We start from the raw sequence: 21,979 nt of genomic DNA on the forward strand, positions 1-21,979 counted from the left end.
CACATTCCATGTATAATGTAAGATGTCAACACCATAATATAATATGTCCACATATAATGTAAGATGTCCACATTCCACGTATAATGTAAGATGTCCACACTATAATATAATATGTCCACACTATAATATGATATATCCACACTATAATATAATATGTCCACACTATAATATGATATATCCACACTATAATATAAGATGTCCACATATAATGTAAGATGTCCACACTATAATATAATATATCCACACTATAATATAATATGTTCACACTATAATATAAGATGTCCACACTATAAGATGTCCACACTATAATATAAGATGGCCATATATAATGTAAGATGTCCACACTATAATATAAGATGGCCACACTATAATATAAGATGTCCAGACCATAATATAATGTCCACATATAATGTAAGATGTCCACATTCCACGTATAATGTTAGATGTCCACACTATAATATAATATGTCCACACTATAATATGATATATCCACACTATAATATAAGATGTCCACATATAATGTAAGATGTCCACACTATAATATAAGATGTCCACATATAATGTAAGATGTCCACACTATAATATAATATATCCACACTATAATATAATATGTTCACACTATAATATAAGATGCCCACACTATAAGATGTCCACACTATAAGATGTCCACACTATAATATAAGATGGCCACATATAATGTAAGATGTCCACATATAATGTAAGATGTCCACACTATAATATAATATGTCCACATATAATGTAAGATGTCCACACTATAATATAAGATGTCCACACCATAATATAGTATGTCCACATATAATGTAAGATGTCCACATTCCACGTATAATGTAAGATGTCCACACTATAATATAATATGTCCACACTATAATATGATATATCCACACTATAATATAATATGTCCACACTATAATATGATATATCCACACTATAATATAAGATGTCCACATATAATGTAAGATGTCCACACTATAATATAATATATCCACACTATAATATAATATATCCACACTATAATATAATATATCCACACTATAATATAATATGTTCACACTATAATATAAGATGTCCACACTATTATGTAAGATGTCCACACTATAATATGATATGTCCACACTATAATATAAGATGTCCACACTATAATATAAGATGTCCACACTATTATGTAAGATGTCCACACTATAATATGATATGTCCACACTATAATATAAGATGTCCACACTATAATATAATATGTTCACACTATAATATAAGATGTCCACACTATAATATAAGATGTCCACACTATAATATGATATGTCCACACTATAATATAAGATGTCCACACTATAATATAAGATGTCCACACTATTATGTAAGATGTCCACACTATAATATGATATGTCCACACTATAAGATGTCCACATATAAGATGTCCACATATAATGTAAGTTGTCCATACTGATGTATGATGTTGACTCAAGATAAAATAAGATATTGTACAAACAATATAATACATAAATATAAAACACATTACAGAACAGATAAAAGGTCCACAGTGTAATGTAATTGATGTATGATACTGACACTGAACAATATGACAATATGTAACATAAAACATGATGCTCTTCTGGATTGAAACGAACCGGTTGAGATGCTTAAAGCTTTCTTTGATGTCAGTTACACGTAACAGTACTAGGGCTGTCCTCTGTAATACCTACTTTCTTAGGGACAATCATTTTAGATCTAAATATCATGGTTATGATGTTTAAAAATGTAGAAAACCCTGCACAATTTTACCATTTCAAAGATACCCAAGAGCCAATGTTTTTTGTCTATATTCCAAAGAATGGATCTCGTTTCTGCAGTTCAGGAAACTTCTGGATCTGATAAAATTAAGAGCTCATATTGTGTGTCAGCTCATTTTATACTGATTGAATTAATAGTATTGTTTTGATTGTTGTGAGGCTGTTCAAATGCTTAATTACGTTTCAAAATAGGTTTCAGGTTCCCCACAACCCTGTGTAGGATACGCGGTAGAGAATATGGATGGATGAGATGCTTCTCATGAAGATCTTTTGTGGTTCTCAGAAATTAGGAGGTTCGATTCACCCAAAGCAGTTGTTCTCCAGCCTGGTCCTAGTGAACAACTGCTCGGCAGATTTTGTTATTTTCTCTAATCGGACCAATTGCTCCTACTAATCAGCATTCCTGAGTAATCAGTGCAATGCTAAACATTAAAATGAGAAACACTGACCTGGGAATTATAGTGGACGAGGAATCATCCATCATGCAGTGTTTCACCACAAATGTATCATCTACATAATGTAAAATTCTTGCCTTTTTTATTAAAACTAAAAAACAGAATTCTTAACTCTGATCACTCCGAGCACACTCACATTATCACATTGCTTTTCCCTATAATCTTTCATTCCTTATCATTACTCATCATATATAGCAGTCCTCTTTGGAAAATGCTATGTTGTAAACAACCTTACCATACCATGAATATTTCATATGGTTCCAACTCCGGGCGGCATGCAATTAGCCATGGCTTGCTTAGATGTTCTGTCTCTTCTTGTTCTTTCTCTCTTTCTTTTGTTCTGGTTTTCATTCCACTCTCTCATGCTTTGCTTTTCTCCTCTTTACTTTACTTCCTCTCCATCTGTCTCTCAGCTTGACTCCCACTTTTTTCACTGCTTCTTGTCCTGACCTTTTAGTCATTCTGTCACTTTTTTCTGAAGTCGATCTGACGTGTTGCGTAAGCAGGACATTCCTTTACGGCCCTGCTCCTTATTATCGGCTCATTAAGGTGGCAGAGAAAGAGATGGGAAAAAAAAAGACAACACGAGAGACTGAGATCATGTGGATTAGGGATGACCGCTGAGTGATGAGGTGTACTGTGGGTTTTGTCTGTTTACAGTCATTCCGGGTTCACACAGAGAAATCTTGGACACTTTTACCTAATCGATATAAATCCGAGATCCAGAGTTTTTGATCTTTGTGAGAACATTGTTGGATGCTGATGATGGCTTTCCATGGAACGCTATCAGTTATGCTTTGAAGGATATCAGGCAGATGTATATGAATAACTTCTGTTGTGGAGATTCATTGTATCCTAGATATAGTTTGGAAAAATAACTGTAATAACTTCTTTCTTTACATATTCCAACTTTGGAGGTTTGGTTCAGCCATGATACAGCAACCCTGGAGCAGTGAAGGTTAAGGGCCTTGCTCAAGGGCCCAACAGTGGCAGCTTGGCAGGGCTGGGGTTTGAACTCCAATCCTCCAATCAACAACTCAGAGCCTTAAACGCTTGAGCCAGCACTACTCCAACCCATAGTTCTAGTTCCTAATTTTGATTTTCTTATAAAAATAAACTACATGGACAAAAGTATGTGGAATCTAGAATGTCTTTATGGCTTTATTATTACCCTAAACCCTGGAACTAATGAACCCATACATCATGCCTCATCATGACAATGCAGCTGTGCATTAATGTTGTGTGAGCTTTCTTTCTTGAATGTCTTTGTCATGTCACAACCCACAATGGTTCTTAAAGTCTTTCTATTTTTATCTAGCCTACTCGGGGCAATGTTTTCATAGAAAAGATCAGAAAAACAAGCATCTTCAAAGTAAATGGTGATATCAAACCCATTTCTGCTCTCTGAGATGCCCCAAGTGCTAAAATTTAAAGCCATTATCGTCAACCAATAAAACTCTAACACTAAACGTTTACCCCAGCCGAGGGAAAAGCACACATCTCACACTGAAAGCCAACAGAATCCTGGCTCGTTTTAGATTAGATTGCGGCTAGAAAAGAATTCGTTTGTTTATACTGATTGAAAAAGCACACTTCTAAATTTAGTTTCTTATTCTGTTGAAACACATTCTCTTGCACCCAAACACATTCATTTAGCATAATTCCACACTACAGAAGTCTCTGCTTTCAATGTTGTTGTCTTTTGGTTGTGCAATGTTCTCCTGATCTCACCGACCTCCTGGGATTCCTCTCTATTTCAGGATGTTTTGTATCCCAGATTCCTTTTTTCTTGGAAGGTTCCATATTATTGTGGCTCTCGGGGTAGGTTGGGGGTGGGAATCTTATATCACAGCTGCAAAATAACACCTATACTGTACTTTTGAACTTTTATGTGGTCCCAAATTGCTCAAATTTTCAGACCACATGAGACACTCGTGTTTGAGAAAGGCTTTGTAAAGACGGATCAAACGCAGAGGGCTGCTAATAACACGCGTGTCTGTGAGCGCTTGTATAAGGTTAACATGTACACAGCGGTTAACATTTACACATATTGAATGTAAAGTACCATCAGTGCAATGCAGCTGCGATGGCATCAATGACTGTTTTAGCATGAAATTCGAAGCTGATCTACTTAAAGGTGGGGTGCACGATGTTTGAAAAATGCTTCAGAAAACTGAGTCGGGCCAACTAACAAAACAAACGTGTAGCCAATAAGCAGAAAGGGGCGTGTCTTGTCAATATGCGGCGGAGAGAGTGTTGAGTGCGCATGTCTGACATTAGCAGAAACATTACCTCTGTGTGAAACGGAGCTAAACCTTTAAACACACAGTACTACAAAAATACATTTGTATTACCATAGTATTACTCATTGAGTTCATTTATTGATTAAAAATATCCCCTCGGCCAGCTGCCGAGCAGCAGGTTCCGCCATAATAGTTGCCTGGGTTACGTATGTATGTGTGGGGCGGAGCTATCAAAACAGGGGTGACACCCATTTCGGTTAGAGGCGTGTTTGTTTTGGTGATTTCAAATGTCAACATTGGCTATCAAACATCGTGCACCCCACCTTTAAGCAAAGAGTACAGATAAAGATAGAGAAATAATCTTGATAACGACTAAAGAGCTGCCGCATCTCTCCCTTTGGTAGTGATAAAGAAAGGACTAAAACTTTGTGGATGAATGTACCTTTTCTTGGACTTCACTAAAGGAGTCCACTGCATGTTAATTATATGTATTAAGTCTTTCTGGATTTTTTCTGTAAACTTTTTTGCAAAACAAACACATCTGTTTTAGACAAACAGGGTACGATAACCAGCATTATCCAGTTGGCTATTAGGCTAATCAAAGGGGCTTGCTAGCTAGCTAGTTGACTAGCTAACAGAGCAGTCAGCTTTTTATTAATTATCCACATAGCAATAATAATTATAACACTTTGAGCTGGAGGATGTTGCTAGCTATGCTAGACTTTTGTCCTGAAGTTGAAACCAATTATTCCTCTTAATTTGATCACTTTATATAAAAGAAACACTTTGGTTAAAGGTTCTAGCTTTCTTAAGAGGTTTAATTAGGAGCACTTTGAAAGGAAACCCACTGTTACGGGTTTGTACTTGATGTTTCCTCAGACAAATCTTAAACGCAGCGACCAACAGTGTGTGTGATTAATCGCAAATTTTCCATGACTGTGCTAAGTAGAATGATCCCAAAAAATGAAAGAAAAGTATGTTCTAGTCTAAAAATGTCCAGTGTTATTTTCATTTCTTTAAAACATGGACGTTTAAACAGAGCGTCAATGTGGAGAGAGAGCGAGAGAGAGAGAGATAGAGAGAGATAGACAGAGCGAGAGAGAGAGAGAGAGAGAGAGAGAGAGAGAGAGAGAGAGAGCGTCACAACTTTCACATTCCAGACTGCAAAACAGCAGGACGTTCCTCCATTTCTTCAGGGAAACGGAAACTCCTGAGACCTTCTTGTTTTCGGCGTTGGAGAAGAGCCGTAGTTTGCAGGAAAATAGCATTAAAGCAGGAATTGATTGAAGTTTTCACTATTGTTTGACTTTGTATTTAAGAGTGCGTGAAGCCTCCATGAGAGAGCGAATAAACAGACGAGGGCAGATCATGTCAGCGCTGTAACTATTTGTGTTCTTACAGGCTGGAATTTCCTGTTGCTGTTCTGGTTCTGTTTGGCTAATCAGGCAGCAGATAGGTTTGCAGATTAATCAGTCATGTTATGTTGTTAACAAGATAAAAACTCATTTTGGTGCTCTAGGGGGGAAAAAAAGAGAAAAAAAAAAACACAACAAAACCCATATGTAGATCTTACCCAAACTGATACCACAAACTTACACACAATTGTATAGAATATATTTGTGTGCTGTAGTGTAGAGGCTCAAACACGTTCCAGCATGACAATACACCTGTACACAAAACACGCTTCATGAAGACATGACGGTGTGTAATGGTTTTAGTTAAAAACTTTTCTTCCATCTCAGAAATATTGCCATATTGCGTCCAATGCTGTCGTTTTCCGTTGCTGAGAGACTGATCACCACTTTTGTGTTTTCCTGTATCGATTACTGTAATGCCTTGTTGGCTGGGGTGTCAGAAGCTACCTTAAACAAATTGTAGGTAGTGCAAAATTCAGCTGCTACAATTCTATCTAGAACAAAGTTATGAGAGCATATTACTCCCGTTTTGGAGTCCTTGCACTGGCTCCCTGTTAGGTTTAGGGTTGATGTTAAGATTTTGACGCTTACCTACAAGGCCTTACATCGGTTGGCTCCTCAATATCTGACTGAGCTTTTAATTCCTTATATTCCACCTCGTGACCTTCGTTCTTCTGAAACTGGTCTTTTAACTAACTGTTCCTTTAACTCGTTTATGATCGATGGGAGATAGGGCTTTCTCTTCACTAGCTCCAAAACTTTGGAATTCTTTACCAACTGAGATAAGGCAAGCAAAATCTCTTGCCATTTTTAAATCTCAGCTTAAAACTCTTTTTTAGGGTAGCTTTTAATTGACTAATTGCAATTTTACATTGTGCTTATTTTATAGTCTATTCTTGTTGCTTTCGTTTTAATCTTTATATTATGTGGTTTATTTTTGTTGTTTTATTCGCTTTTGTAAAGCGCTTTGAGATGTACTTTTAAAGGCACTATATAAAATAAAGCTTATTATTATTATTATTATTATTATTATTAGTTTAAGAAATTAAGTGTCCTGCATAAAGCCCTGACTCGGACACTATCTCAACAAAACTTTTGGCCATCTAGCAGACTATTCATTTCTAAAGGTCATGCTTTTTACTGTAGACTGTAATGATTTAAAATCTTGTTATCTGATGTCTCCCAGAAGAGGACAGGTTCTTCTCGAGGTTATATCAGGGACTTTTTGCTCAGCCAGTCATCATCTCAAGCTCACTCATTAGGGATCTAAATATTTATATCTGTAAAACTGCCTTATTACAGTGCATCAAAACAAAACTCATCTGAACTATGAAATAAAAATCGCTTGTGTGGAAAAATACATCCTGCGGTAACGTACTGTATTCAAATTCTGATCTGAAGTGGGTGTGGCCTAAAGTACACCAGCAAGAATGTGTTGCTACAATAAAATGCTTCAGTAAAATGTTATTTTTTGTTTTTCAATAGTTACAAACCAGACAAAAAACAAAAAAGTTTAATACAAAAATGTACATTTATTATTCTTCAATACTTTGCCAGCAATGCCAATAACATCGAACTCATCAAGAGATGGTCCAGTGGACACAAGTGCAAACTTGCCATAAGCATACATAAAATTCTAAATTAAGACAATCTTTATATTTTCTTACATACTCAATATTTTCAATTACAATGGAAAATAGAAAAATACTTTACACAATATTCTCTCTTAGAACAAACAAAATGGATTCAACTCACATGAACCCCAGACGTTTTCTGAATTATCCAATGAGCGTCGAGTCGCTAAATTAAATCGAACCCAATCGCTTCCCCACCCGGACACACAGACAGACAGTTATTTTACAGATGAAGACGAAGTAACCGCATTTTGTGAGAATGCCGATTTTTCTCTTTAAAGAGCATGAAAATTTTACATAAAAAGAAAGAAAAGAAGACAATAAGAGCCTGTTAAAGTGAAAGACTATACATAAAACTTGTGCAACCGCAGCAAAACCTTCTTTAAATCTATAGGAAGGAAAAAGTAGGTGTTTGTGGCACATGGTGGAGACGGTGATCTACACAGTGGTTACAGTGATGGAGTGATTGACACGTACATGTGTGGACATTAACTCGAAACTCTAAACTGTGCTTATCTACACCAAAGTCTTTGACACATTTGCCATTTAATTTATTTTTTTCAGAAAGTGCTAGGAAAAAAAAAAAAAGTTTAAAAAAAAAAAACAAACTACTATTCCTAAGTTTGAAGCGCCCCAAGAGAAAGATCTGTTCAAAAGATCCAATGGCGAGGACGCTCTCCGGTCTCACACCTCGGTGACCTTGTAAGTGCAGACGGAGCGCCGAACATCTGTCCGCCGTCTCTGCGCTCACGAGCTTTCATTGGTGTTCAGAGTTCAGCTCTCCGGGTAAGAATTACCCACGATTCAATTCCGACCAGCAGATTAACAGATACTCAGTAACCACAGAAGCTACTTACACTGTTGTGTTTTTTTGTTTGTATGGTGAGAAACTTGCTTTTAAATTTGATTATTATTATTTAAAAAATTATTAACAATTTGCAGTTATTATAGGTGTCTTATTAAAGGGAATATCTTTCTAGTCACAAGGGCACACCTAAAAGTCACACACAACCAGGGCCGAAATCACCTGAGCAAACCAGCTCACACTTCACAAAAGTGCCTTTTCTTAACGCCGCTGACAAACCGAGCTCCCGTCTGATTGGACGTTGTGGCTGTCACTCTAACAGATCAGCTCCTGCTGCATTTCAGGCCGACTCGGGAACGACTCTGTAAAAGTGAAAGTGTCTCGGCCCGTTTTCAGGTCCCCTTGTCCAGGGCACATGGGATACAGCGGAATGTCGGGAAGCTCGGGAGACAAATCGGGGCTCTCGGGCTCGGATTCTGATTGGCTGGTTTCCTGCTCGTCGGCTGTGGAGGTGGAGGTGGTTGTGGAGGTGATGGTGGTAGCGATGTGGCTGTTGGAGTCCGTGTTTAACCAGGGGTGACTCAGGCACTCGTCTGCTGTGGAGCGATTTCTAGACAACGGAGGAAAAGTAGTGAAACCGTTAGAAAGGTCTTAACAATTTAAAGTTGGATTAAGTTGTGAGGTGAAATTCCAGCTTCTGTTAATATACACTGACTTAAGTGGTGAATTTAAGCTAAAAATGAGGTGTTTTTCTTCTTCTAGCTCTTTAGTTTAACATTTATTGTATCATTTGTCATTTTAGCAGCAACTCTACATTGTAATTTCTAGTTTTCAGAGCTACAAATCCCTGCTGTCATTTTTTTTATTTTTTGTTCATTTTATTTTAGTTACATTATTTGGAATTTTGTTATGATTCATTCTCAGAATTTTGACTACATTTTCTATTATATTGAATTCTTTTCCTATATAAATCGTCTCAATTATTATTAATATTATAACTGTCAATTTGTGGATTTTTTTCCTAAAGCTTTTTCCAGCCATTTGACAACAACGTAGAACTGCTGCCCTTTTTCCCTCTCCCCAGGTTTTTCCTTCACTTTGGGATTACTCGCATACAGAGGAATTTTTCCACATAGCTTTTATTTAGCCTCTCATTTTCCTCTATCACTGATGATCTGTGGCTGTGAAGGTTTAGTGAGTGCAGAGGCAAAGGCTTCAATCATTTCGTATGGAGCCAAGATGGTGACAGATCTGGGCTGCCATTAGTCATTGCGATGGAGCCGAAATGGCCAGTGCTGAGCGTCAGACAGGGAACCAGACGAGCGAGGGAACGCAACACCGCCTCTAGGTTTGCTTGCTGTTACATTTGAAGCGAGATTTATTTATTTGCTATATTTGTCCCGTAGCTTCATGTTTTAATTAGCGTGTGTTGTGAAAATAAGCCTTAGCCTTTAAAAGGCACATTGGCTGCTCCTTCCTGACATACCTGGGGTCTAGCTGGAGCAGCGATTGGATGAAGTCCACGGCGAGGCTCGAGATCCCATGGAAGACATCTTCTGTGTAGTCCACATTTCCTTGGGAGATGTTCAGGTACGTCTCCTGCTTTTCCTCGCCCAGGAAAGGAGACACGCCAGTCAACATCACGTACGTCAACACGCCGATGCTCCTACGAGGCATAAAAACCTAGTGTTACACTCTGTCATTTCTGTGCTACCTTTTACACAGTCACGTATCCTGGCTGCTGTGGGAAACTCGTTATACAAACTGTTCTAATGATAAGCAGCGAGAGCGATAAAACAATATTTATAGAATTGCCTTGTCACGCTAGTCGAGTTATCAAAGTGACCTCATAAAGCAATAAACACACGCACGCACACACACACGCTCACGTCTTACTCACCACATGTCTGTAGCTGTGGTCACTGGCTCGTAGCTCAGAATCTCAGGAGCTGGGAGTGAAAAAGAGAAATATGAATATTTTATTCATGTTATATAATATTAAATACAGTAAACAGTAACAGTAAAATATTAAGCATTAATAGAGATGAAGCCAAGACATTGTATACATGTTAATCAGGTAGCAGTTTCAAGTCAAAAACTTTCCAGTGGGAATAAATGTACTGAGTGAAACGGCAGCTGTGGTAAACCCTGAGGTGGGAGTTTGTGTTATTGCCCAGTAGCACGACTGCAACGAGATCTCAAGTTTCAGCCTGCTATTCCCTGGGCACAGAAACTCCAGAGTGAAAGAATGACAAAGTTTTAGTGTTTCCTGAACCTTCAGTAGAGTCAAGGGGCGAAGAACTGAAACACTAGACTGCAAGCTGCACCAAAAAAGATTTGGGATTTTTCGCCTCGTACCGCTTTGAAGTTGCCGTATTCTCAAGGAGACGTGACCTGAAAACTGCCAACGTATCCCACGCTTATGCTTTTAAATAGAGCAGCTTGGCGTTATACTTCAATCCAAAACTCTGGTTCTGATCTGTACTTCCATCTGACCTTCATTCAACACCGCAGATAAACCCGAATGACTCACCTACATACTCTGGAGTTCCCAAGATCTCACGCACTTCTGACTTGTTGTCCACGTGTCGAGACAGACCAAAATCTACGATCCTGATGTCCCCGAGCGGCTGAGCGCTGGTGAGCAGAATGTTCTGAGGCTGGAACAGACAAAACACAGACATGAAGCGTTAGTGTTCACACGTCTGCGTGGAGCCATTTGACCTTAGCCTCATACGCTCGTGCACACTGCTGGGTTTTTCACATGGCTTTTTTTAAAGAGGAGATTAAAAATCCTGCGCCTGCACGGAACGATTTGGAAAAATGAATGATTTTAGCAGCAAATATGACGGCCTGGTATGTCAAATTAAAACACTTCCTGAGAGGAAAAAGGGATTTTTTCCAACATCTGCACTGTCTAGTTTTAACATACGCGTTTGCTCGTCTCTTTACCAGTGACCTGAGGTTTTGGCTGCTCCGACTAAATACAGCTGATGTACGACTTAAGGATGAGGTGCAACTTTTTTCCGGCACAAGTTTTTTTTCCACCAACTTAAATCTTTCAGTATGCAACTCTTTCTTTTTAACTCCACCGGCTGAGACGTTTCTCAGAAGTCTGTTGAGACGTACTGTATCGTGTGAGCGTCTTGAAATCAGTAGCTGCTACAACGTCTGTAATTAGCACAGGTTTATCGCTGTTTATCTTCTCGTCACCAGGGCAACCTTGACATGGACTGCAATCTGTTGGGTTTCGCTGGAATGTTTAGGTTTACGAGACCCTGAACTCTAACTGCAGCTACACCATGTGAAATCTTGGCTTCTCTGTTTGTGTGTAACTTGACACGCGGAATAAAGACTGAAGGCGCGTCGGCTTGTTTACGTACACGTTTACGGGCTCAGGCACACGTGCAGGTTGCTCACCTTTAGGTCCAAGTGAACGACGTTGTTGCGATGAAGGAAAGCCACTCCTGTTAGAATTTGCCGGGCCAACCGGATCACGTCTTTCTCCGTAAAGGCCTCGTCGTTATCGGCGACGCACTGATCGAAGATTTCTCCTCCGGCAGCACTGCAAGGCACAAAGGTAAAAAGAAAAGGGTTGGGTTTAGACAAACACCCATTTGCGAAAAAAGAAAATATATCAGATTAATATCACTATTTAAAAAGATATTCAATTGGAAATACCAAAATTTCACATCCTTCAATGCCTACTGAACAAACAAATATTGGTCATCAGATTGAGAAGTTATTACAGCAGAAATAGAGTTGAGAAATAAAATGCGTGCATGTGCAACATCCTCTTGACTCAGTACAGTATTTACTTGGATCAATACTGAATCACTTTATCTTCACAAACTGACTTGCAAATTGTTTCAAAATTTCTGGCGTTCAACGTGAACAAACCCACCAGGACCGGGTGTGAAGAACATTGTAACGCGGTGGCGGTAGAAACACCCACACCCCGGACACACACGCTTTCCGAATTGCATAACATCCCTGCATCACTTTGGCAGGAAAATTATAAGGAAGCAGACACAAAGCGAGGCCTGATGCCAAGAGCTGCAGATCTCACACCCATAAATCACTCGTTCTCAGCTCCAAACAGGCCAGAATTACAGTGGATTTATGGGCGTTAATGCGAGTGCCCTTTGGCCCACGCTGTGAAGTTTCAAACCCTCCAATGGGTCGATGTTCCTCCTACTACGGACAGATTTTACCGACGTACAACTCAAACACCAACAAAGTGATCTGTAGAACTAGAACTGTCAAGGTTTTATTACTGACACAGCTGTTGCTTCAACTCAGATCAGCTAATGTTTGTGTCCTGACATGAGTTTAATCACATACTAGATGTTGAAAGAGACAGAGAGGGTGAGAGACAGACAGACAGACAGACAGACAGAGAGGGTGAGAGACAGACAGACAGAGAGGGTGAGAGACAGACAGACAGAGAGGGTGAGAGACAGACAGACAGAGAGGGTGAGAGACAGACAGACAGAGAGGGTGAGAGACAGACAGACAGAGAGGGTGAGAGACAGACAGACAGAGAGGGTGAGAGACAGACAGACAGAGAGGGTGAGAGACAGACAGACAGACAGACAGAGAGGGTGAGAGACAGACAGACAGACAGAGAGGGTGAGAGACAGACAGACAGAGAGGGTGAGAGACAGACAGACAGAGAGGGTGAGAGACAGACAGACAGAGAGGGTGAGAGACAGACAGACAGAGAGAGAGGGTGAGAAACTTTCACCCTGTCGTCTGGCACCGTGTGAATAAAATCTGGAGTGCAGAGGGGCACAATTTCTCTCTCCTGTCAATCACAGTGATGTAGCCAATCACGAGCATCTGTGAGCTGGAGTATATGGAAGATTGAGACAGAGCTTTCCTCGGTGTGTTACACTGCCCTGTGCTGCAGTATGAGCAGCACTCGTGTCTCAGGGAAACAGGGGTTTGTCTTCACCCTCGCTGCTTCTTAGGTGTCATATATGTCCAAATTGGGGAGAAAATGGAGATATAACCCTTTTTTTTTATTTTTTTTATTACAGCTCAGCAAAGTGCGTGGGATTTTTCTTTTTGTTTGCCTGTGAGTACATTGTACACTTTATTCGTTACACAACGCTGAAAGTCAGCTGTGTAAATAACTGGGGTCCTGAGCGGGGCTTATCGGCCTGGCCGTCGGCTCAGAGTTAATTAGATAGTCTCACTCCTGCACGCACTTTCAACAAACGACAGTGGGAGCTCAGGAAAAGCCAGAACTAGATGCTGCACTTGTTGTTCGGCGCCGAGCAACAGAAACTATACGTGCAGAAACAAGACACTTTGAAGGTCGCTTCTTCACCAGCGATGATTCATCAGAGGATTCATCAGGGAGGAATCGATGTTGGGTCTGTAATGAACTCAGAAATAACACTGACTTGTTAGTTCCTCAGTAGCTCTTGGTTGCTTTATTCTACTGAACCACAAACTGTTGTAGAAAGGACATTATTTACATTGATGTCATTTCCTGTCCAGTGTCCGCTAAATAAGGATGAGGTTCACTTCTGTGTCTGTTTCCTCTCAAGGTCTCTTCCTCGTATCATCTCAGGAAGCTTTTTCTTGTCTCTTGCTCATTAGAGGTTAGATAGATGTTAGAGATAAATAGTAACTTAATCTACAATAAACTCTACAATATTTCATCTGTTTCTATATATCTGTAGAGCTGCTTTGGGACAATGCGAGTTGTTAAAAGCTCTATACAAAATAAACTGAACTCAAATTGAAATTTGAAGGTGGATTTGTGGACTGACTGCATTTGACACTTTGCTGGAGGTTTTTTTTAATGACAACACTTGTGTAATAGTGTCATCGTTTTGGAACAAAATTTAAAAAAGAAAAAAAAAAAAAAAGCGAAATAAAAATCTCGGACGAAAAAGCAAGAAGAAGAAAAGGGCTAGCGAGGAGTCACAACAAGAGTCAGCCATTGAACTGATGGTATTTGGGCTGCATTTATTGTAACACTTCACCGCTGTTTGCAGTATAAATGTATGATGCGTGTGATCGACAGTGTCGCATCGTGTGTGTTTGTGCTCAGCACTGAGGATGTGGTTGTGGCTGTGTGTGTGTGTGCGCTCTGTTTTTAGAAGCCGGTTAAAGCCTAACAAGAAAAGCCAAAGGAAATGGAAACAAATCATTTCTCTGTAACTCCTGCTCTTTTCTTGCTCACAATTCTCTCTGTTTCTGTGCTTCTATGCAAAAGGTACAAAAAAAGCTAATTGGTTAAAACAAAGGAAGGTTGTTTTTGCCCCAGCATGCAAAATTAAATGGACAGAAGGAAGCTTTGTTAGAAACTGATGCATCGTCGTTAGAAACTGAAGCGTCATCGTATTCAGTTTGTATGTGTGCCTTAGAAACACAGCGAATTAAAAAAAAAAAAAACTTGAGTTCAGTACTTGAAGCTAATACAGGGGAGAGACAGGGGAGAGACACATACAGGAAGAAGAAGTGTCATAATAACCAGATAAACCTCCAGGCAAAAAGAATGATTAAATTAAGAACTTCTTCCTAATAAGGCAATGACACACACTGTAGTGCTGTGTGTTCACACTTGTCTACGTCAGGATAATAACTGACGTACAGCTGATTTTCAGCAGAAGCTGATGAACTGTGCACAGGAAGTGGGCTACAGAGTCAGACGCAGATGCAATCTACCGTTTCTCAAAAGTTCTAACACACTCGAGCAGCATCCGCTGTGTGTTACAGAAACAGTCGGGGGGAAAAAAAGTGCAGAGTCGGTGAAAGCGACTTTTGTCGAGCTTTGACAATAAGGGAAAATCTAAAGAAGAAGAAGAAGAAAAAAAAAAAGAGAGAAGGCAGTTTGGGAAATGTTTCAGGGTTAATTAGAGCCTCATTATAGATGGTTATCGACTCTGTGTACTGATGGAGCTTCGGTCTGAGCTTGTGGGTTTATCCTGCAAGACCTCCGTGCACGTACATGACAAGATCATCTTGATCTTTCATGGGCCACAATGTTGCAGGTAGAATCGGATCATGTGAGCGAGTGAGAGAGTGAGAGAGAGAGGATCTGGTACCTGGACAAGCTTAAGAGAAAATAAAAACATGCAAGAACATTACATTCCCATGAGGGGTGATTTTAAGGTTAGCATTTCCTCCAATTTCTGCTGGTTATTAAGCTGAAGCGTTGACTCGCTTCAGCGGAGACCAGCAGAAACAGCTCCAAGGTGCGCACACACACACACACACACAAAGAGAGAGAGAGAGAGAGAGAGAGAGAGAGAGAGAGAGAGAGAGAGAGACACAGAGAGACAGACACAGAGACAGAGAGAGAGACACAGAGAGACTTACCATTCAAGCACCAGGATGATCTCAGAGCTGGTCTCGTACACCTCGTGCAGCCCGACCACGTAAGGGTTGGCTTTGGCCGCTTCGAGCACGGCGATCTCATTCAGGATGTCAGCTCGGCAGTCCTGACCCTTCCGCCTTTTGCGGAGGAACTTGGCAGCGTATTCGTTCTGTGTGGCCCTCTCCACACACTTTTTCACCACGGCAAACTTCCCTCTAGGGGCAGAGAGAGAGAGAGAGAAAAAATGATTAGTTATCATAATCAAGTAATCTTTCTAAAATGTGTCTGACAAATCATTTGTAGGAATATTAATAATTATAACGATCAAGAGAGAGACATTTGAGTTTGTAAATCCAACACACAAATTCAGGCCATGTAATATCGGGTTCTGCGGTAAACCCTGACCTGAATTAATAACAGTAAATAGCTAGCATTATATAGAAATATTTTGCACTCTAAAATAGGAGCTTCAGCCTGCAGTAAACCCGTTTAATTGCCTGGAAGGCTGAACTGACATTGTGTAGGTATGGGAAAGTGTCCGATCAGAGCTTCATCAGCTGAAAACGTGTCCCCACACAAGATGAAGAGCGACTCGCCTGCTGCCCACAATGACTCACGACTTCCGCATACGCTGTTTTCAGAATTACTGAGATGAAGAAAATCCACGCGCCTGTGATGCCACAAGCTGACCAGGCACTTCCTTGTTATGGGCTGAAAAAAAAAATCCCTGCGGCTTTAACGACCTTAATAAGGCTCTCGTGGGTCTACGAGATCGAGAACTAGAACACATCAATCAGATGTTACATCACTGCTCTTGCTCGGTTATCGGTTAAACCACTTGACTCATACGGAGTCCATCTCTTTCTCGCTATCTGTGCTGCTTCTTCTGACAGCCTGACAAATCAAGAGACAAACAACAGTTGGGACACAAGGATCTCCTCCTACTCTTACACACACACACACACACACACACAGGGTCTTTGCCTACATCAGATGTCTAACCCACACTTCAGTGATTACTTTAAAAAGTCAACTCAGCCACCACCACCCACACAATACAAAGGCCACCAGTTTGTACAATCCTTTGTCCGACACCCAAAAAAAAACAATTTGCTTGTAACTCTGCCTTCACTGTTTGTTCTTTAGAAAGACTCACAATAAGACACACTATGGCCTGTATGAAGCACAGGAGGTGGATGTGGATGGTAGGGGACACCAGACCACCCACTATATACACCTGATAAATGGTGCCTCCAGCTCTCGGCGTATCTGCTCATGTCCGACACAAAAGAAGAATGCTGTGGGGTGAGAAGAAAGTCCGAGGGCATGACTCTAACCATCATAATTCACCAAGACCACAACCACTGTGCAAAGTGTTGCAGGCTGTAATTACCACTCGTTCGGCATCTGGTATTTGACTGTTCGATACGCAGTGTCTCTTTTTTTTTTCTTCAAAACCACCCTAAAATGGCTCAGTGTCCTCGTTTGCCCCTTAGCCCTACTGATCTGCAGTCTTTTACCTTAAAGGATTTAAAAGGATGTTTTCACACACTATGCAGACAGGAAACACGCTATGTGGTTACACGACCCAGATGCAGTAGTGGTTGTAAATCCTGCACGAATCTAAACCAACACTGTCACTTGTCCTCCCCCCCCACCTCCCTCCTCCATGTCAGTGCTGAAAGAGAGACAGAGAATAGAAAGGCAACCATAGATGTCTTAGCTCTTAATAAAACAACCTGCCACTTTAAAATAAGCCTTCATCCTTGAAGTAAGTTTAGTTGCCTAAATGGTCATGATAGAAGCCATTGGAAAGGGTAAGGGACAATCCAGCACCTAAAGCAGTGGATAACCCAATAGACAGCAATGAATACTGCAATGGACAGTCCTGTGCCCATGGCATGTTAACAGAACCGCCAATGGCTACCCACTGCCTACAGAATTGGACAGTCCAGTGACCACAGCAAAGGATATAGCAATGGGCATTGGATACAGTAATAGATACAGAAAAGGGCATTGGATACAGTGATGGATACAGTCCAATAGCCATGGAAATGCCCCAACTAAAGGCCACTCCAAGGCTTCAGCACTGTTCAGTATAATTCACGTCTTCGAGTGAAAACTTATTATAATATAAATAAAATATTCTGCAAATGCAGCTTGTCCCACATAAAATTAATTGGTGCTATTCCATAGAGTGATTTGTCCTCTAAATAGTCTATATTTCTGAAAACCTGGACAGGCCGCTGTACCTGATCGGCACACAACAGTAAAGCAAGAACAAGGGCAGAATCAACTCCTAAGCCCCTTAGGGAAAGATCCTAATATGACACTCATCCAAAAAAAAAGAAAAGGAAAAAAAGGCAGAGCTGAAATCAGGCCAAAGTCCTACGCAGCGCTCAAAAGTGGGACAACTCGCAAAAGACTCGTATGCAGCATGAATCAGAAAAACAAAGCGAGGAGCACTTTCTGCAGAGGAACCCGTCTCCTGTTCTTTCTGTCCTGTCCACTTCCAAAGCAGCAAAAATGTGATGACCTGAACACTTTAAAATGCATTAGAGAGAGAGAGAGAGAGAGAAAGAGTGGGAGACATTACTTTGTCCAACCAACAAAGAAAACATGTGTTCATTTGCATCTATTCAAACCAATTTCCAAATGAGCAGACAGCCGAGGTTCACGGGCAGACACGAAATGAATGACAAGACAGAATGTGCAAACATGACAAGTAAAGGAAAAGCATCTACAGTGAGATATTGAAGTCTAATGGCTAAGATGTGTGTGCGTGCGTGCGCTCGTTACATGCATGCAGCAGGTGGTGTTTGGGTGCAGAAGGTAGGCACGATATTTTGACTGTCTGTACTCATGGATCTCGATCTTCCCTCAGATCTGGATTTCTCTTTCAGCTAAAGATCAGATAGCATGCATTACATAAAGAACTATGTGCCCAGTGACACATGCATGTGGGGTCATGAATGTTTTCATACAGGAAAAAAAAGCATTCCAAGAATCCATGAAAGCAAACAGATTTTATCTCCATGTTTTCTAACCAGAAACTGAAACCCATCTGCCGGCAGATAATCATCAGTGAAAATGCCCTGCTGAAGTTTAATTACTACTGACTGATTAAATGCACAATGTTAACACCCAGTGCTGGAATTTTCCTAACGTTTGTGTGATCTAAAAACCACAGCAAATGCGGGATCTCAGATACATCTCTGGCATCCAGTGCGTTCTGACGCGTTTTTCCTTTTTATTGCTGCTGCGCCTTGGGAATTGTGTCCAAAAAAAAAAAAAAAAAAGAAAAAAAAAACCCAGAAATCTCTTTTTCAGCTTAAGAACCAAACTCATGCACAGATGGCAAAAAAGGCACCAATTAAAAAAAACCCTCACATTAAAAGTCTTGGCTTTGAAATCGATATTTGGTCCAAAATTGAATTTATTACCACTTATTCTTTCCACCAGGACTTTTAGCAGAAATCTACGTCGCTTTATTCTGGGACACTCTTTCATAAACTCATAGCTTCAGGGCTAAATAAATAAATAAATAAATAAATAAATGGAACCTTAGAATAAACAGGTCTGGTGATGCAAAACGTATCAAATAAAATCAGGACTTTAAATTATTATTATTATTTTTTAAACACTTAAATTTAAACTGCACACCTGGCAACCACAGGTTTGTACTAAACCCTATTTATACCACATTATGATTTACATTATGTCTTTATTAAGCCTAGAAAGAGTTTATCAAGCAGGACCAAGTGAAATGTAACGTTGACAACTAAATAAAACGCAGTTTTATGAGTCAGTCGGAGAAATAAAAGGGTAAAGTTATGGTTACCGAGCTGTGGGAAGTTAATAAGTACTAATTAAACAAGTAAAAACATTAGTTTAACCTCTGAGCGCGTTCCCGAGTGAAAGGTGCGCGCTTACCTGCCGAGTTCTTTACCGACCAGGTCGTAGTTGTTCTTAAAAGGTTCTGTGCGGATTCTTGTGTGGATTTTAGTCACCATTCCGATCTTATTCATGACGGAGGAGTCCAACATTTCGGCGTTGAGAAGTGCGCAACTAATTAATTAACTGATTAATTAATTAATTATTAATTAATCACTGGACACGGGAACGCGCGCTATTCCATCAGGTGAACGCGCATCAGCAGGCTGACCTCCCTGAAGAAGATTGGATTATTCAAGAAAAACAAAAACGTTCAATTGAAAGCGAACAGAGAGCACAAAATTGTTTTTTTCTTGCAAGTTATTTAGTTGTAAAGCCGCGATTAAACATTCCAGCAACGTCCTGCGTCCATGAACGTGCCTTGAGCTCTGAGCACGAGCGCAAACACTCTGAACAATAAGAGACTCCGTGAACTCCGCCCCTTTTTTTGCTGCAACGCAACTCAACAGCCAATCGACGCGAAGGGGCGGGGCTAGGTTTCTAAACGCGTGGTTCAGGAAACTAAGTACTAGTGCGTTGCATAAAATAAAATAAATGGTTGTGTCATAAAGTTATGCAAATTAATTATTTTATAAAACACACACATGCACACTGATATCATATGCATATATAACACACACACAGACATATATATATAATCAGTATATATCTCATTTACAATAATATTTGATCTATCTATCTATCTATCTATCTATCTATCTATCTTTCTATCTATCTTTTCCATTTTTAAACTTTTCACACACTTTGATTATAATATTGTTAGTAGGATATGATAGGATATTAGTATGAGGATATTAGTTATATTCATAACAACTTTGATATTGATGGTTTATGATTTCCACCTGTAACAAAAATGGAAAATCTCAGACCCAGACTATAATTTATTGATCCAGGGGGTCATTTGACATGTTCGTTTTTCACATAATGTGTTGTTCTTGATGCTGTCATAGTGTTAGGATTTTATGTTTTCATTCACCTTGTCAGACATGTCACTACCTGCATGGAGAAACAGTCCACCAACCTAAAATAACACCCGACCAGGGGTCCAGGATAGAGAGCGTTTAACATAAACTGTGTTTGGAAAGAGATGAGCTTTGTCTCTAAGTGTATATGCTGAACCGACATGGTGCTACGGCATTTGATGCAGTCGTACTAGCATAACAAACGCAATGCTACCGCGTCAGCATCACTTTTGTTGAGAACGAACCACCAGGAAAATAATATCTGGCAATTTGTGGCCCCCTTCCACTGATGGATAAGGAGGATAAACATAGCAACAGATGAGCTACAATCAGTAATTACCTACAAAGCACACCATGATAAAAAATGCAGTGATTATAGGTACTTGGTAGTTGCACATAATAGGGTGGCCACTGAGTGCACACACACACGCACACACACATTACGTAATTCATTTCTAATTGCAGGGTTTTTCAGTCTGTAACTGGTGTCTGAAATAGAGCTGTACCACCTGAGATGTATCGTAATACTCATACTTGGACAGAGTCTGCGCCGAACTCAATCAAACGTTAACGTTATACTAAAAATATCCCTCTTCTCCTTCTTGTCTGTTCAACCAAGCTTTTGATCAGAACGTTTTAGGGACTGAACGTAAGTGTAGATTAGCATGACTATGACTAAAGGAGCTGATAAAATAAGGTTAAGCCTGTAGACAACGTTTATGTGTAAATAATATAAGATATGAGTGTGAGTAATAGACGAGGAGAGGAGTGTTAGAGAATTAGAGAGAAGTGTTTGTAAAACACAAATAAGAGTAGTCGAGTCATGCCAACTACTGTTCAGCATTAGAAATCTTTCACCTCATCATTAGCTGGCCAGGAATCTGTGTGTGTGTGTGTGTGTATCTGTTTTTGTGTTGATGGCAGCCAACTGAAAGACATATAACTGGAGCGGTAGTCAGCAAGGGTCATGACCTTCCTCTGCAAACGAGACAGAGTGAACGAGAGAGCACCTAAATGACAAATCCACCAGACTAAAACCAGTAAATTTATACTTTTAGAAAGATCAGAGGGTGTGTAAAAAGTCATAATTATGAATTATGGCTTAATCAAGGATTGGAGTTTAGTTCAGGTTGCCAAATTCTGCACTTTATCCAATTAAGACGAAATTAGAAAAGGTGTATGAAAAGCACCAAAGTGTGTTGGTGCTAAATAATTCCAAACCCCAACTAACTAGTTTAAATTATTCAAAACAACCAAAAAAACTAAAGTCTGGGAAACTTTGAAGGCAAGTAACTATAAAATTGAACAAAAATGCCTTTACTATTTCTGATCACTTTGGATGTGGTGTGTGTGTGTTTGTGTGTGTGTGT

At 39.9% G+C, this 21,979-nt stretch overlaps 1 protein-coding gene across 1 annotated transcript; it reads right to left on the minus strand.

Moving 5' to 3' along the window:
* Positions 1-7,430: 7,430 nt before the first annotated feature.
* On the minus strand, positions 7,431-20,026 carry stk17al (serine/threonine kinase 17a like). Its single transcript, XM_060892304.1, has 7 exons — positions 19,627-20,026; positions 15,696-15,908; positions 11,778-11,922; positions 10,891-11,017; positions 10,258-10,306; positions 9,844-10,023; positions 7,431-8,967 (listed from the first exon to the last, which is right to left on the minus strand). The coding sequence occupies exons 1-7, from the start codon at positions 19,737-19,739 to the stop codon at positions 8,673-8,675; spliced, it is 1,122 nt and encodes a 373-aa protein (XP_060748287.1). The 5' UTR covers positions 19,740-20,026; the 3' UTR covers positions 7,431-8,672.
* Positions 20,027-21,979: the final 1,953 nt, after the last annotated feature.

Source organism: Tachysurus vachellii, chromosome 18, assembly GCF_030014155.1.
Source record: "Tachysurus vachellii isolate PV-2020 chromosome 18, HZAU_Pvac_v1, whole genome shotgun sequence".
Lineage (NCBI taxonomy): Eukaryota > Metazoa > Chordata > Actinopteri > Siluriformes > Bagridae > Tachysurus > Tachysurus vachellii.

What these genes read in the sequence shown, in the direction of transcription:
- stk17al (XM_060892304.1), bottom strand. Translation starts at nt 19,739, where the DNA reads ATGTTGGACTCCTCCGTCATGAATAAGATCGGAATGGTGACTAAAATC. An exon ending in ATCATCCTGGTGCTTGAATG is followed by an intron (nt 11,923 to 15,695) that starts GTAAGTCTCTCT and finishes TGTGCCTTGCAG; the next exon opens with TGCTGCCGGAGGAGAAATCT. An exon ending in ACCACAGCTACAGACATGTG is followed by an intron (nt 10,024 to 10,257) that starts GTGAGTAAGACG and finishes TATGCCTCGTAG; the next exon opens with GAGCATCGGCGTGTTGACGT.